Consider the following 18,733-nt stretch of genomic DNA (forward strand, 5'->3'; position numbering starts at 1 on the left):
AGTCCTCAGCATCACTCATGGTTCGTAAGACGGAGCCGATGTTTAATACAATGAAAACATAGCTTGGCTATATTCTACCTAATTGTAAAGCTGTATTGATGTGCTATTCACTTATAAGCCTGTTATACGTGTGCAGAATAATTAATTGAGTAAAATTAGGTGAAATATTGATATTTCATTGTTCATAAACAATTTAGTTGAATGTGTTGGAGTATTATTATTATTTTTATTTATTTCAAACTTTTATAATTCCGGGGACTAATTGATGATAACAGGAACTAATTGATGATAACAGGAATCAATCGATAATACCAAGGCCGAAGTCTAACTCAATCTACCATAATCATACATATGCTGGAACTTAATCTATTTTCAAACTATAACACTACCGTTTTTGTTACCCTTGTTTTCACATAAAAAACATTACTTACTTGGATTTAGATAGATTTACGTCACGTTTGTTGGAGATGAAAAAAGAAAGACAGTTACTCTACCAGGACACCCGGTGTTATTCTCCGTGTACATTTTTTGGAGTTTCTGTGTAAATATTTCTTCTTTTCTTCAAGATTTGCCCTCGTTTCATCAAATCTAAGTTCGAATTACGGTTCATTGGTATTTTGTCCAATGCCGCTGTACACGAAGATACCAAGAGACACAATGGTATTTTGTCCAATGCCGCTGTACACGAAGATACCAAGAGAGCCATTGGTATTTTGTTCGTTGCCGCTGTACACGAAGATACCAAGAGAGACATTGGTATTTTGTCCAATGCCGCTGTACACGAAGATACCAAGAGAGCCATTGGTATTTTGTTCGTTGCCGCTGTACACGAGGATACCAAGAGAGACATTGGTATTTTGTCCAATTCCGCTGTACACGAAGATACCAAGAGACACAATGGTATTTTGTCCAATGCCGCTGTACACGAAGATACCAAGAGAGCCATTGGTATTTAGTCCGTTGCCGCTGTACACGAAGATACCAAGAGAGCCATTGGTATTTTGTTCGTTGCCGCTGTACACGAAGATACCAAGAGAGACATTGGTATTTTGTCGAATGCCGCTGTACACGAAGATACCAAGAGTGACATTGGTATTTAGTCCGTTGCCGCTGTACACGAAGATACCAAGAGAGACATTGGTATTTTGTTCGTTGCCGCTGTACACGAGGATACCAAGAGAGACATTGGTATTTTGTCCAATTCCGCTGTACACGAAGATACCAAGAGACACAATGGTATTTTGTCCAATGCCGCTGTACACGAAGATACCAAGAGAGCCATTGGTATTTAGTCCGTTGCCGCTGTACACGAAGATACCAAGAGAGCCATTGGTATTTTGTTCGTTGCCGCTGTACACGAAGATACCAAGAGAGACATTGGTATTTTGTCGAATGCCGCTGTACACGAAGATACCAAGAGTGACATTGGTATTTAGTCCGTTGCCGCTGTACACGAAGATACCAAGAGAGACATTGGTATTTTGTCCAATGCCGCTGTACACGAAGATACCAAGAGACACAATGGTATTTTGTCCAATGCCGCTGTACACGAAATTACCAAGAGAGACATTGGTATTTTGTCAGTTGCGCTGTACACGAAGATACCAAGAGAGACATTGGTATTTTGTCCAATTCCGCTGTACACGAAGATACCAAGAGAGACATTGTTATTCCTTTGTTGCCTCTGTACACCAAGATACCAAGAGAGACATTGGTATTTTGTCCGTTGCCGCTGTACACGAAGATACCAAGAGACACATTTGTATTTTGTCCAATGCCGCTGTACACGAAGATACAAAGAGAGACATTGGTATTTTGACCAATGCCGCTGTACACGAAGATACCAAGAGATACATTGGTATTTTGTCCAATGCCGTTGTACACGAAGATACCAAGAGACACATTGGTATTTTGACCAATGCCGCTGTACACGAAGATACCAAGAGACACATTGGTATTTTGTCCAAAGCCGCTGTACACGAAGATACCAAGAGACACATTGGTATTTTGACCAATGCCGCTGTACACGAAGATACCAAGAGATACATTGGTATTTTTTGTTTGTTGCCGCTGTACACGAAGATACAAAGAGGCTTGATTCATTAACAAACACACATTGATTAGATAGACTATGAAATGAAATAAGGATCCAGGTGTCCCAAACAGAGTTTGAATAAGGAAAAATAGTTCGTTTATATTTTATTTATTGAAACCTTCCATGAATATAATGTTACACGTGAAATGTAACTTCTACATAACAATCAGTTTGTTTCCTAATTTACAAAATCTCAACACACTACAACAAGTAGAAAGTACTTACATAGGAACATAATTATGATTCTATCTCAAAGCGGAAAAGGGATAACAAAATAAATATTTACACGAGATTCAAGTAAAAGGACAAAGAGAGTAAAACCATGTGTTACGGAAGATGATTAAGATTCGTCTGCTCCATCGAACACCCGCCAGGTCATTCTTAGTCAATCCAAGTAAGTAATGTCATGCTCTCAAATGAGAACAAGGTGTACAACAACCCAACCAACAAGCAAACTAAAAAGCATCAAACACGCCCAGCTTCATATCGTACAAATAAAATATTTATCAATGAGATTACTCTAACGTTCGTAAAATATTTCTCCGTAATTTTCATCAACCTGTTTCCCTTGAAACTTTGTGTTATGAGTTTGTCAATTGACGGCATCGTGCAGGAAAATCTTGTCAGTTGTTTAAATCTAGAGGGTTGCATGTTTTTAGGTGAGACAGCAAAAAGGACTGGTGTTGTTTTGTTATAACGGCATGCACGTCAAATGGAACATGTCCGAGGAAGGATTCGACTTAAGGACCACACGCAGGACTTGTCTTCATGTTCCCATGAACCACTGGACCTGACAAAACTATTACCGTTTCCTTAGAGTATCGTTATCGTTTGTACATTATATAGAACATTTTCAGGATGAAGAAAATTATTTGCAGCATATTTTCGCAGAATGGAAAATCCCCCATATAACGTTAGTGCTGAGAAAGGTTTTGCCCGGTTGATTAGCACCAGATCCCTCCCGCTGGTAATGGTGGTCCGGATCGTCATACCGGTTTACTTAGTGAATATTTTACACGTGTAGATTACGCTGCTCTCCTCCCATACCTAATCATGTTATCATTTCTACCCACGCTCCACCTTACAGCGTACATGGCCCCCAGCCACGCTGATGATCGCTTTAGCAAATGCAAGCATTAAGCATTCCGCCAGGAAGACAGGCGTCATCATGTACATGATGAAGTTCCTATCTATCTTATTTTCTTTTAATATTCGTTAATTTGACACTATAGTCCCGTCTACATATAATAATGCGGATGTATAAATGGAATATTACATATTCGTTAGCATAATACATACACATGCAGTCTTTCCAAGTAAATAAGTATAATCAATCATACATTTGGGTCGAAATTTTTCAAACATCGATTTTGAATTTTCTTTACGGTAATCGTCACGTTGTCATGGGAATAAAAAAATGTCAAATAACATTTTACGCCAAATTGGGATTAAATATCAGCGGTCATAAATCAACGATATAACATATATATTTATATTCAATTTTATGTATACTTTCCTGATTTTTCCTGATATTTTAGAATTTCTGAAGAAATAATGAGAAAGGATTGCTTCTCATAGTTTGAACAATTTAGAAATCAAATAGGGTCAGATGGTCGTTAACTTCCTGATCTCTTTAGAAAATTTCAAGAGTTACAAGGAACTTTTACCCCAAAGGCTATAAACACAGTCTTATTCAGTGTTTTTATCCTCATTTCCCAGACAGAATCAGCGTTTGTGGTCCGAAGTACCAAGCAAATTTTATATTATTTATCCTAATAACCGAAGCCCCAATCTTCTTTACTTTTTTAGCACTTGTGTTCATACTTCTTTACCAGGGCTGATTGAGCCTTGTGTTGTAGAAGTTAAGCAGGGATGTCCTTTTTCAGCTCTACTATTCCCAAACTATTTAAATCCTTATACCCGGAGACTGGTGTCATTTGATGTTTATGTCGAAGAAGTAGTACTTTAAAGTAAACAAGGCAGATGACTTTTGCAAAATAGATAAAATCGCTAAAAGAGCATTGATTCAATATTTGCATTAGAATGGTCTAGCACCTAAGAATATCCATACTGATAGGGTAGCACACTAGGGAATAATGCCCCTTCAAATATTACAGTGAAAAGTTGGGTGGCTGAATGTAAGCGTGGTAGGCAGAGCCTTGGGGATGACGCTCATCCTGGAAGGTCTGTCACTGTTGCAACCCAGGAAAGGGCGAGTTACAGAGAGAGATATGACCAGAACATTTGGGATTCACAGGAAATAGTACATTCCATTCTTACGTAAGATCTTGAAATGTGAAACCAGTTGGGTACCAAGACTTGATCAGATGCTCACGAGGCGGAGCTTGTCTCGTGCTAATCTGAACCTTTAGAAGCAGATCCTGCTAACTGTCTGCAGAGATTTCAGATATTCAGCTGTCAAAGCACAAAAGCTCCTTCTTATTTCACATATCTTTACTCTTTGCACTCTACTTATTCTGAAGTACCAGATGGTACAATTAAACCAAAACACAATTTGTTTGGTATTACTTTTAAACAGGTAGTGTCTTATATGTGACTGGTACTACAATATATATAGAGATACCACTAACCGATATTCGATATAGTTAACAGGTATACGCAATTTTACAATAGTCAATATGGTGTATGATGTTATATGTTTTATTACACGAACGGTTAAATAAACTACATTGATCGAAAAAATATTTTTTATTGATATTCAGATAATATAAACAGTTTGAATAATGATAATGTACGTGGTATGAAATTTTCCTATTTCAAATAGAACACAAGAAAGAAAAATACCGACACGCCAGAGGTAAAATTCAAAGAAACTATAGTATGCACAACAGAAAGATTTATGCGGAGACCAAAACAAGTACAAAGAGAATATGAATAGAATGTGTTTCGCAAGTGTAAGCGTCTTCTACTTCATCCACGATCAATCTACGTAAGTAATATGACGTTCCCAAATGGTAAAAAAAAAAGACCATTTCTCGACGCATGCCAGAGAAATTAAAGTAAATGTTTTTTTTACCAAAGACACAACCTCGATAGCACAGGTTCATTTCTAAGCGTTTAGGAAAACACGGTAACGACCACTGCTCTTAACATCCCATAAACTATGAGTTTATTATGTTACAACACGTGTTCACCTTTCGAATATTTTTGTTCGAGAGAGCAAATTAAAATTTTTATTACATTTTTAAATCTATCTGCACATAACTGTAACAAAGTCTGATTGTGTCTTAAGTGTTTATCACCTGTTGAATATTTTTGTTCGAGAGAGCAAATTTTAAATTTAAAAAGAAAATGTTTAAATCTATCTGTACATAGCTGTAACAAAGTCTGATTGTGTCTTAAGTGTTTATCACCTGTCGAATATTTTTGTTCGAGAGAGCAAATTTTTATTTTTTTAAAAAAGTGTTTAAATCTTTCTGCACATAACTGTAACAAAGTCTGATTGTGTCTTAAGTGTTTATCATAAAACGTCTGAAAAAATAACGGAAGGAAGAGAAAAACGACATGCCCGCACATCCTTTGGTAATGAATCTCAAGCCTTTGTTACCATGGACATGCTTGTTACAACCTTTCCGGTGGAGTATATTAATTTGTGATAGGAGACTGACCTTCATTCCGTTGTAACAGACAGCGGACCTTTACATACATATTTGTGCGGTAATCACGTTCTCGTCTACAGCCTTGGAATCGCACGTAAAGTCCGCGACCAAACACAAACGCGCGTGATTCCGATTACGATGATACAATAATTCGTCAATAACACGAAACGTCAAGTCGTCAAATTGAACTGTGTGTTTGACACAGTGATCTGCATCTCAGACACGCTTTAAAATGTGTCTGTGAACCATTCTTATAACAATTGTATTTGGTTGCCACTAAAAGCAAATACCTTCAACTCTTCAAGTATGATGACTGAATTTACGTAACACTGAAATAGCACGCTTGCGTTTAAGTGCTGTTAAAGAAAACAACAAAGTATATGTATATGATTTCTCGGATTTATGATTCAATTATATTTGAACAATCATTTGCGTCGAATTTCATTGCCGTTCAGACACATAGCTGTAATAGGTATTCTAAACAATGTCGTTTTATCAGCGCTGTTAGAATAGCTTAACAGCATCATGGTGAATCCACCGAGACCAACGGTTTTGTACTTGAAGCTTCAATATTTGTTTTGTGGTGGTTGTAATCAAAATAACTCATTGACGTGTTAACACCGTGCCACAACTTGGAATTCCAAATGGGCATCATTCAGGCGATTTATACGGCCGTAAAAATGACACAGTGCAATCTTTGTGCACACGTATATTGTCTGAGGAATAGAGCTGTAGGACCAAGCAGTTCATTATTGCTGACGCCTTGGTGACTAAATATATAGTGTCGCCCCGAAACTCCTATGAGACGCGGAAGGATTTATTACTAGACACGAGTTAGGGTGTCTTATCGAATCCTAATCAATTCGCGTATGTGCATTACGTCACATAATAACACGAACGTCTGAAGGTATAGTATTGTATGCCTCTGGGATAGACTACTGTTTGGTACGTCCTCCTGTACAATTGTAAGTGGAGGTTTTCGTATTATGTCATTACGTCATATCGGTTTATACATAATTGTCTGAAGCATATATCTAAGTAGGTACTGCTTCCTGGTGGTAACCGTCTTATGACAACATTTGATGATCTCAAGTGGTAACCGTCTTCTGACAACCTTTCATGATCTCTTGTGGTAACCGTCTTCCAAAAACCTTTCATGATATCTAGTGGTAACTGTTTTCTGACAACCTTACATGATCTCTTGTGCTAACTGACGACTGACAAGCTTTCATGAACTCTAGTGGTAAACGTCTTTTGACAACCTTTCATGATCTCTAGTAGTAACCGTCTTCTGACAACCTTTCATGATATCTAGTGGTAACCGTCTTCTGACACCCTTTGATGATCTCTAGTGGTAACCGTCTTCTGACAACCTTTCATGATATCTAGTGATAACCGTCTTCTGATAACCTATTATGATCTCTAGTGGTAACTGTCTTCTGACAATCTTTCATGATATCTAGTGGTAACCGTCTTCTGACAATCTTTCATGATCACTTGTGGTAACAGTCTTCTGACAACCTATTATGATCTCTAGTGGTAACCGTCTTCTGACAACCTATTATGATCTCTAGTGGTAACCGTCTTCTGACAACCTATTATGATCTCTACTGGTAACTGACGTCTGACAACCTATTATGATCTCTACTTGTAACTTACGTCTGACAACCTATTATGATCTCTACTGGTAACTGACGTCTGACAACCTATTATGATCTCTACTTGTAACTTACGTCTGACAACCTATTATGATATCTACTGGTAACTGACGTCTGACAACCTATTATGATCTCTAGTGGTAACTGTCTTCTGACAACCTATTATGATCTCTACTGGTAACTGACGTCTGACAACCTATTATGATCTCTAGTGGTAACATCCGTCCGACAAGATTAGATGGATTTGCATGGTAATCCTCTTGTAACAAGTCTCTGTGATCTCTCTCTTGCTTAACTTCTTATGTCAAGCCTAGATGATCCCTCATGGAAACCGTCTTCTGACAAGTCGAGATGATTGTACAAAAAGTACAAGTGAATGGTACCTTACATAATGAATTAAAGTGCATCACATAGTCATACAGCTGTTTCGTCCTTTTAGGACAGTGATGCTTCAAACTTAGTAGGAGATTAAGGAATCTTAAAGTGATCGGAAGAAAAGTCAAATTCTAGATGAAAAGGTACAATAGCCTCATATTTAAATAAATTTCGTAAAGTTCGCATTTAGATGATGGCACTAAATATGTTCCGTCATACAGATGTAGACACCATGGGTCTTACTTACTGGTAACCCACGCACCTATATCATACATCATTACAACTTTTCTCGTGGTTGCCATTAACACACGTGCATAAATGTTATAGCAATTCGTGTATTCGTTGCCGTGCCCATTGCTATTTATCTGGTAACCGTTTACACACGAACAAATACGATACTACATGTCATGTTTTCACCATGGTGTTTCTGACTTTTCTTATGCTAGCTCTTCACACACGATATGGTATTATTGTTCCCGCTTTCTGCTACCTTTCCATCGTGTTTCTTCTGATACGAGTTAAACTAGGAACTTAAATGAAACTTTTCTGTTTGCGCTACCCTGTCCATAGCTTTTCATTTGGTAACCTTTAACACACAAGACTATATGATGGTACTGTTTCTGTACTGTTCTGCTCAGGGAACCGTTATCAGACAGGCCTGTAATGTATTATTTCATTTGTGTTTTTTTTCATTCCGGCCTATTGCTACTCCTTTCATTGTATCTCTGGCGTCTGAAATCAGACGACCCCATAAATCATTGTGTCTCTTACCTCGCCTGATGATACCTTCTTCGTTAGGTCTTACGTAGCAACAGAAGCATGTGCATGACGTTATTTGTTGTATATGATACGTAAGTAATATTACAGAAGATAATTATCCAATTGCAATTTCAGATCGTTTCCATGGAAATATTCCCTTTTTACTATACTTTAGACCCTGCAAATGACCGACGAGTCCTTGGAGGAAAAAACTATATAATACAGTTTAACTCATCATTTGATTTTACTCTAACTTAAAATGTGTTATTCGCCTACATATCTTTTGTATAATCCTTTAATAACGCCGATATTCAATATTTTTATGAGAATAATTCGCGTAGTCGCTATTCTTCAATAGAGCTAAACTATCATTTGTCAGATCAGTAGACTTAACTCATTGATCTTAATAGTATTCAGCGGTCCTCTCAAATACACTATGAGTATATGGCTCGTTGCCACTAGAAGATCGGTCGATGGCACTGTTGCTGTATAGTTCGCGCCATTCTAACCATTACAAGCAGACGACACGTTAATAATTTATAAGCGATGCATCCTCTATTGAATTGGCGTAAAATTAAATTACCATCATCTAAATGCCTGAAAATGTCTTAATTCATGTTTGATAACGAATTACCTTCTGTAAATGGCTAAGGTTGTTAGGCGGCTAAGGGTGTGTGATTGGCAGGCCTGATTTGATCTGCTCTCATTTTCATGGTTATTCGGCGAGGATATTTTGTTATCTTGCTCTAATTGATATGGTTCATCCAAGGTCTCGGTATCTGATCTGTTTCTGTTATTTTTGTCGGTGTTTAATGTTTAATTTCATGTCCACATAATCAGGATTAAACACTGAATTTACACATTCTTTACTTGAAAATGATCATTTGAAATTCGAATATCATCAGATATCATGTTATTATATACCTTGGCTCTCCAAGTCGATCCTAAATTACAACTCTTCGCGTGTAAGATGTACTACACCTAAAAAACCGTCATTTCCGGTTTAGTATGAAATATGTGTGAATGTCAAGGTATGAAATCGTATATCCCACCATAGAACATATCATTACAGGTTAGGTTAATTCTGTTTAGTTTTCACTATCTCGTATACAAAAGTATAAAAAAAGGTCATGGGTCATAGGTCATGGGTCCCTTTTGTAATATAGTTATGTGATTACAAATTCTAGTAACAAGCTCTTCGCTGCCATGGAGTATTCAGGCAAACAAAATCTCCCCAGACTTGTAATTAAACAACCGATGTGATGTGCCGTGATAATGTCTTTGTATTTGTGGTAAGACTATCTGTGTGATTTGTGATGAAAACCATCAGTGAAATTATGGTGAAATGTAATTTGTGTTCGAATCGTTTTTGGTGGTCATACAATTCTGATTATTTGGCTTTGAAATCGCTTGTGTAATTCCTTAAACAATTAATATGATTTATGGAAAAACGTTTTATGATTTGCTATGTAACTACCAGGTTGTTTATGTTGAAATACACGGTAAAACGAACATCGTGATTTTTTTTTTTTTTTACGAAACCGTTTACGTGTTACATGATGAGTGTATTTTTTGGTAACACAATGGTTTAAATGGTGCATTGCTTTGTGGACATTACATTGTATAATGACTATCACCAACATCATCAAATCGATAGCAAACGTTTAGTCCATAAATAAATATGCAACTGGAAATGGCCTGACTTGCATTGGGTTTGTACTTTTACATTTTACTGAAGACGCATAGCCTAATGATAAAGATTCTTTTGTAACGCGTAATTATTCTGTGGGTTGAATACTTAGGTTAATCGCCATACATGAAATCTGACCCTGGTTGCTCAAAAAATATTTACAGTTAACCAGTGGTAAGTGAAATTTCAGATTGCTGCCAATGAACAAACAATAGTGTAAAATGCAAATTTAACACTCAAAATATATCAATCTGACCTGTCTCAACCAACCAGCTGTGAAATCATAAAAGTATTTTACAAATTGTGTTTAATTCATGTTTGAAGATATTCAGCAACCGGGGCCAGAACGTTACATTTAATGACGTCATACTCACGGTCTTATTTTCACCGTAAGCTGCAAATGTAAACAAGATGGCGTCCTTCCTTGACAACCGGTAAATTTATCATTGAATTTCCTGCCGACCTTTACCGACCTATTATTTCTTATCTGGCCATCGCAATGAAAGTTCAATTTGCAGGCTACATTCGTGAAAGTTCCTCCGATCATACAGTATCCGCCGTTACGAGTGTTGTTATTTCACTTCTATCAAAAATCCGCTTATGGTGTTTCAGTCAATAGAATGCTATTGCACTCTTATACTTTAAATTGACATTCATGGGCGTCATTTATGCAAATCTTATAAAACATAACTCTCTTACGCGATTCATTGCATTTATCCTTATGACGTTGGCTTTCATATCGCCCATAAATACCAACCAAAAATAGCTTGATTCTTAAATAGATAGAACGAATATTGAAACAAACTACACGTTATTTGTGTATTACTAAATGAAGTGATTGGCAGTCAAATATTTTGAACTTAAGTAGGTTTGAACAAATGTAATGATAATTGGAGGTGCACTATATCTGTAATGCAATATTGTAACTTTGATATGGTACTGGACACTTTTCAATGATCATGAAGTTCACGTGTATATTCTTATCTAGTGCTACTAATGATAATTCAAAGGAAGAAGGTCATCTTCAAGATCACTCAGAGTAATCTAAGTTATATGATATATTTAACGATAAACGTCAGTAAGTTGTTACACTAGATAACGTTCCTCGGCTGAGGTCAGGCTATTAGTGACGGACCTATCAGACAGAGACCAAACACAACAAATCAATGAAACATCTTACTTTGCACGTCCGTTACATGTCTGTAGATCACTCGTTATACCGATACATCAATTAAAACGGGTTTGTAGCCTCGCTATCGGTGTTTAACTAGCGCCGTTGTATCATATGACCTGCTACGTAACTCTACGGGTTTCATTTGCTTGTCGATAACCGCCTAGCCAAAAACATTGATGCGCTGGCACTTTCGCCTTTTTAATTGCATCGTTCAGGCTAATGGAGCAAATGCGCCTATAACATAACTAGGTTTTAACAGTGAACTTTCGGTATCTAGCAGCCAACGAAGAAATCATAGCGGGAAGCATGGACAGTGTTTTAGAATAATGTCGGTAGCTTCGTCGTCTTAGAAGCAGTCAACTTATAAAAATGGCAACATATTCACATAAGTATACGATATATCTCATCTCGTTAAAAGGAGCTGGCGTATTTTCAGTTTTAAACGTATTCATCAGGAACGTGTTCTTGCCAATTGACGAGTTGGTTCGTTGTGATGTATGGAAAATAATGTCAAACAGGCTTTTAAAATTTACATTGCCAAAATATGAGATCAATTTATATCCATCGTATTTAGATTTCTTTCATCTGGGCTGATGTCAAGATAAATGGTGTGTCACGCTCTGTAATATAAAAGTACGACATGATCAATGCTTTCCTCCATCTTAGATTTAGAAATTATATAAAACGAACACATTCAGGCATTATATATATATATATATAAGATATATGCTCGGTTTGATTCGGCGATATCGCAGTATCACAATACTCTGTACATATACGGTAAAGCCGATGCCAAGTGTCATTATTGCTACTTCTTTCTGCAAAGAAACAGTTGCCAAATATTGCAGGGAAACATGTAAGTGATAATTTTATAAATATTTAAGAACCTTAAACAGTTGCCAATATTTCCTGGTTTGTGTTTTGGCAGCGAATTGCAGTTTTAGCTTTGATAGTCCTGACGACTTTTGGGCAATGAAAAGTCAGCTTTATCTCATGAGAGTCGATGTATTATCAAAATCATTTGGATCAATATTTGAAACAAGTATCTTGTTTTAAGACAATACGGCTGGCTTTGATGACGAGAGAACAGGAACTTTGATCAATAACATAAATGCGATATAATTATTCATAGTTTCTTACATAACACTTTTACGTCAGCGATGCGAGGAGAAATCATTTAAACACTGGCCAAGCGTCAAGCCTTAAGACAGTGACATCATGTAATATGTTAGAAGTCAAAGCTTAGTCAGCAGTGAACATCGGAAAAGTAACTAATACAGCGTCAGCAAAAAAGTATCGTTATTACATGCTGAAAGGTAATTATTCTTCTGCTGCTAACAAACGTCCATGGATTTTGATTGTTTTCTCATCATGAATTCTGTATGTATATGACGTAACATCGTTTTGAATAATAAACAAACAGCGCAAGCTAGACCGTTACGTCAAACTGTAGTGCCACAGTATCATACACATTGAAAAAACCGTAGGCAATAAAGTCTTGAAAATGAGTGATGCAACTTATCCAACAAAGTCATACAGAACACTGTTACAGTATTACAAACAATGGCCCAACTTTATACAACACTGTTACAGTATAATAAACAATAGCCCAACTTTATACAACACTGTTACAATATCACAGACAAAGGCCGAACTTTATACAACACTGTTACAGTATAACAAACAATAGCCCAACTTTATACAACACTGTTACAGTATGACAAACAAAGGCCCAACTTTATACAACACTGTTACAGTATGACAAACAATAGCCCAACTTTATACAACACTGTTACAGTATGACAAACAATGGCCCAACATTATACAACACTGTTACAGTATGACAAACAATGGCCCAACATTATACAACACTGTTACAGTATAACAAACAAAAGCCCAACTTTATACAACACTGTTACATTATTACATACAATGACCCAACCTCTTACTACACTGTTACAGTATAACAAACAATAGCCCAAACGCTATACAACACTGTTACAGTATAACAAACAAAAGCCCAACTTTATACAACACTGTTACATTATTACATACAATGACCCAACCTCTTACTACACTGTTACAGTATAACAAACAATAGCCCAAACGCTATACAACACTGTTACAGTATGACAAACAATAGTCCAACTTTATACAACACTGTTACAGTATGACAAACAATAGCCCAACTTTATACAACACTGTTACAGTATAACAAACAAAGGCCCAACTTTATACAACACTGTTACAGCATCATATATAATGACCCAACTTTATACAACACTGTTACAGTATAACAAACAATAGCCCAAACGCTATACAACACTGTTACAGTATGACAAACAATAGCCCAACTTTATACAACACTGTTACAGTATAACAAACAATAGCCCAACTTTATACAACACTGTTACAGTATCATATATAATGACCCAACTTTATACAACACTGTTACAGTATAACAAACAATAGTCCAACTTTATACAACACTGTTACAGTATGACAAACAATAGCCCAACTTTATACAACACTGTTACAGTATGACAAACAATAGCCCAACTTTATAAAACACTGTTACAGTATGACAAACAATAGCCCAACTTTATACAACACTGTTACAGTATGACAAACAATGGCCCAACTTTATACAACACTGTTATAGTATGACAAACAATAGCCCAACTTTATACAACACTGTTACAGTATAACAAACAATAGTCCAACTTTATACAACACTGTTACAGTATGACAAACAATAGCCCAACTTTATACAACACTGTTACAGTATGACAAACAATAGCCCAACTTTATACAACACTGTTACAGTATGACAAACAATGGCCCAACGTTATACAACACTGTTACAGTATGACAAACAATGGCCCAACGTTATACAACACTGTTACAGAATTACAAACATTGGCCCAATTTATACAATAAGCGTCCCAGCCTTCTTGGACTTATTAGTAGTTCAACCTTACACAAGAGTGATACAGCCTTATTTAACATCTTTTATTACTTCAAACAACAGTATCAAAATCTAATATCACAATGACACAGCACTATACAACATCATAGTAACACAACCTTAAACGTGGATGCCTAAATCTTATACAACAATGACCCAGTCTTAAACAACAGTATCGCAATCTCAAACAACAGTGTCCCAACCTTATACAACAGTATCACAACCTGATACAACAGTATCACAACTTTATACAACTGTGTCCCAACCTTATACAACAATGTCAAAACCTTATACAACAGTGTCACAACTTTATACAACAGTGTCCCAACAGTGTCACAACTTTTTTACAACAGCGTCACAACCTTTTACAACAGTGTCACAACATTATACAACAGTGTCACAACCTGATACAACAGTATCACAACCTTATACAACTGTGTTCAAACCTTATACAACACTGTCACAACCTTATACAACAGTGTCACAACTTTATACAACAGTGTCCCAACAGTGTCTCAACTTTTTTACAACAGTGTCACAACCTTATTCAACAGTGTCACAACCTTATACAACAGTGTCACAACCTTATACAACACTGTCACAACATTATACAACAGTACCACAACCTTATAAATCAGTATCACAACCTTATACAACAATATTCCTATACAGCAATGATATAACAGGGTTACAGTATAACATATCTACACAACACAGACATTCTTATACAGCAATGATAAAACAGGGTTACAGTATTACATATCTACACAACACAGACATTCTTATACAGCAATGATATAACAGGGTTACAGTATAACATACAGAGACACAAAACAGACATTCTTATACAGCAGTGATATAACAGGGTTACAGTATAACATACAGACACAACGCAGACATTCTTATACAGCAACGATATAACAGGGTTACAGTATAACATACAGAGACACAAAACAGACATTCGTATACAGCAACGATATAACAGGGTTACAGTAGAACATACAGAGACACAAAACAGACATTCTTATACAGCAATGATATAACAGGGTTACAGTATAACATACAGAGACACAACGCAGACATTCTTATACAGCAACGATATAACAGGGTTACAGTATAACATACAGAGACACAAAACAGACATTCGTATACAGCAACGATATAACAGGGTTACAGTATAATATACAGAGACACAAAACAGACATTCTTATACAGCAATGATATAACAGGGTTACAGTATAACATACAGAGACACAACGCAGACATTCTTATACAGCAACGATATAACAGGGTTACAGTATAACATACAGAGACACAAAACAGACATTCGTATACAGCAACGATATAACAGGGTTACATTATAACATACAGAGACACAACACAGATATTATCATACAGCAACGATATAACAGGGTTACAGTATAACATATCTACACAACACAGACATTCTTATACAGCAATGATATTACAGGGTTACAGTATAACATACAGAGACACAACACAGACATTCTTATACAGCAACGATATAACAGGGTTACAGTATAACATATCTACACAACACAGACATTCTTATACAGCAATGATATAACAGGGTTACAGTATAACATACAGAGACACAACACAGACATTCTTATACAGCAATGATATAACAGGGTTACAGTATAACATATCTACACAACACAGACATTCTTATACAGCAGTGATATAACAGGGTTACAGTATAACATACAGATACACAACACAGACATTCTTATACAGCAGTGATATTACAGGGTTACAGTATAACATATCTACACAACACAGACATTCTTATACAGCAGTGATATAACAGGGTTACAGTATAACATATCTACACAACACAGACATTCTTATACAGCAGTGATATAACAGGGTTACAGTATAACATATCTACACAACACAGACATTCTTATACAGCAATGATATAACAGGGTTACAGTATAACATACAGATACACAACACAGACATTCTTATACAGCAACGATATAACAGGGTTACAGTATAACATACAGAGACACAACACAGACATTCTTATACAGCAGTGATATAACAGGGTTACAGTATAACATACAGAGACACAACACAGACATTCTTATACAACAACGATATAACAGGGTTACAGTATAACATATCTACACAACACATACATTCTTATACAGCAGTGATATAACAGGGTTACAGTATAACAAACAGAGACACAACACAGACATTCTCATACAGCAATGATATAACAGGGTTACAGTATAACATACAGAGACACAACAGAGACATTCTTATACAGCAGTGATATAACAGGGTTACAGTATAACATATCTACACAACACAGACATTCTTATACAGCAACGATATAACAGGGTTACAGTATAACATACAGAGACACAACGCAGACATTCTTATACAGCAGTGATATAACAGGGTTACAGTATAACATACAAAGACTATGACATATAATAACAGTGATACCAGCATTGATCATGAAACGCTAGTTAAGGTTATATAAAGACGCACGATTGAATAGCACCTTTAGATACAGATTTAGAGTTAGATACAGCAGAGCCAAACAATGATGCTACATCATACATCTATTTTGTCCTTCTAGGACTCGTCAGTGATCCTACATCATACAACTGTTTCCTCCTTCTAGGACTCGTCAGTGATCCTACATAATTTAGCTGTTTCGTCCTTCTAGGACTCGTTAATGATCCTACATAATATAGTTGTTTCGTCCTTCTATGACTCGTCAGGAATCCTACATAATATAGTTGTTTCGTCCTTCGACTCGTCAAAGCCTTAAACGACTTCGTGATGAAAGCAATCTATACATCTGCAGACATTTACGATCTATAGTATTTTAACTGCTGTGCTTCATAGCGTTGTCTCTTCTAAACTGCTAAAAGAGGTCACATTATTGAAGATGTCCAACTCAGCTGATGTATTTGAAGCACAAATATAAAGGCAAAACAATACCCAAATGTACTAAAAGACAGAGTGTGTTATGGTATCATAGTTTGTATACGAAACGAAAACACTTTTCTTTCTTCATGAATGTTGACGTTTAAACCTGCCTGGTTTTTCTGTGACAGTAGTCAGCTATTTATGTCTTACTCAATACACCGCCTGGCTGCTTCACTTTGCACATTACTTCGTTGATGTATGTAAATCGTACAAAACGAGATAGTATTTTAGACAAAAACGTGGCCTGCACAATATCTCTGCAAATCACCGGGAATAAGTCTGATTACGTTTCTACATGTATGAGGGAAATAGTTTATGGGTTAAATGTAATACGGGACATCTCGTCCCAGGAGTCCCCCTCCCAAGTAGACGAGTGCTTGCCGTACAGTTACTCAATGCATAACAATTTGTTGCTATCGTAAATCAGTTAGGAAACTTCTAATGAATATCATACATACAGTTTATCACTCCTCCTACACCATTCTCTACGCCTTCGCAATGAACTTGTCTAATGACAACAAAACTCTGCCATCTATGAATTTTAAGTAGAACTGCTGAACTGGTGAGCTTGTTTTGGTGTGTATCTCCAGCACGTAATATTTGGAAGCAGCGCTAACGACTACTTAAACCCGACACAACATTGTAGTGACACGCATGTCAATGGTACACTCGATATAATGTATATTCATTGTCCTTATTACTTTCAGTGTTACTGTGATGCCATAGCCAGGGATGAACCCAGTCGGAAGAGGAAATGAACTCAGCCACGTGTAAAGCTACACCACGGCCAAGATTTGAAAAAGTGGCAGAGTAAAATGTCAACGGATTTAGCTGCAGTATTAAGCGTATTCTGAGAAACAACGGGAGTGTATTGGTAAAAGCAGTCGGTATATTCCGGTCAAGATGGGGACAAGTGGTACCAGATAGAAGTATGCACTGTGACATAACATCAATTTGTCTGCTCTATCATAGTAGTTGGAAGAATACCTATGTTGACCTAGGTTAATCAGGGACTTTCATATGAACTGTAATCTACTTTTCAAACCGTAAACGGAATTTTATCCATGGAAGCTTCAAGTTGATATTCATATCTTATTGAGCAGCAAATGCCTAAGATACCCCCACTATAATTGGAGTCACTTTTGGCACCTGTACCGGAAGTAAGATTAACATCATATGAGCATTCATAGGCATCGTTGTGGGTTACCGTGGAGAAGGAAAAGAGAACTTTTCTATCAATATGTAATTATATACTAACGCAAGATATATTGTAGAAACATTCCAAAAGATATATGTATAAAAGCCTATCTAGATTGAAAAGTGATAGAAGCAGCCCTTGTCAGTGTTAGTGTGTTCTCAGTCGTCGTGGTTGGATCTCACGGAATCGAATCTTAAGTGTTATATATTAAGTACAAAACAAC

The 18,733-nt window shown here is 36.5% G+C and overlaps 1 protein-coding gene across 1 annotated transcript; it reads right to left on the reverse strand.

Annotated features, from left to right (window-relative positions):
• Positions 1-599: 599 nt before the first annotated feature.
• On the reverse strand, positions 600-3,262 carry LOC132559379 (uncharacterized). Its single transcript, XM_060223987.1, has 3 exons — positions 3,188-3,262; positions 1,835-2,070; positions 600-1,542 (listed from the first exon to the last, which is right to left on the reverse strand). Exons 1-3 carry the CDS (start codon positions 3,260-3,262, stop codon positions 600-602), a joined length of 1,254 nt encoding a protein of 417 aa, XP_060079970.1.
• Positions 3,263-18,733: the final 15,471 nt, after the last annotated feature.

Source organism: Ylistrum balloti, unplaced genomic scaffold (genome assembly GCF_031769215.1).
Source record: "Ylistrum balloti isolate Yb309-2 unplaced genomic scaffold, AGI_CSIRO_Ybal_v1 Utg370902, whole genome shotgun sequence".
Classification (NCBI taxonomy): Eukaryota; Metazoa; Mollusca; class Bivalvia; order Pectinida; family Pectinidae; genus Ylistrum; species Ylistrum balloti.

What these genes read in the sequence shown, in the direction of transcription:
- LOC132559379 (XM_060223987.1), bottom strand. Translation starts at nt 3,262, where the DNA reads ATGACGCCTGTCTTCCTGGCGGAATGCTTAATGCTTGCATTTGCTAAA. An exon ending in TCAGCGTGGCTGGGGGCCAT is followed by an intron (nt 2,071 to 3,187) that starts GTACGCTGTAAG and finishes CTTCGTGTACAG; the next exon opens with CGGCAACAAACAAAAAATAC. An exon ending in GTATCTCTTGGTATCTTCGT is followed by an intron (nt 1,543 to 1,834) that starts GTACAGCGGCAT and finishes TTTCGTGTACAG; the next exon opens with CGGCATTGGACAAAATACCA.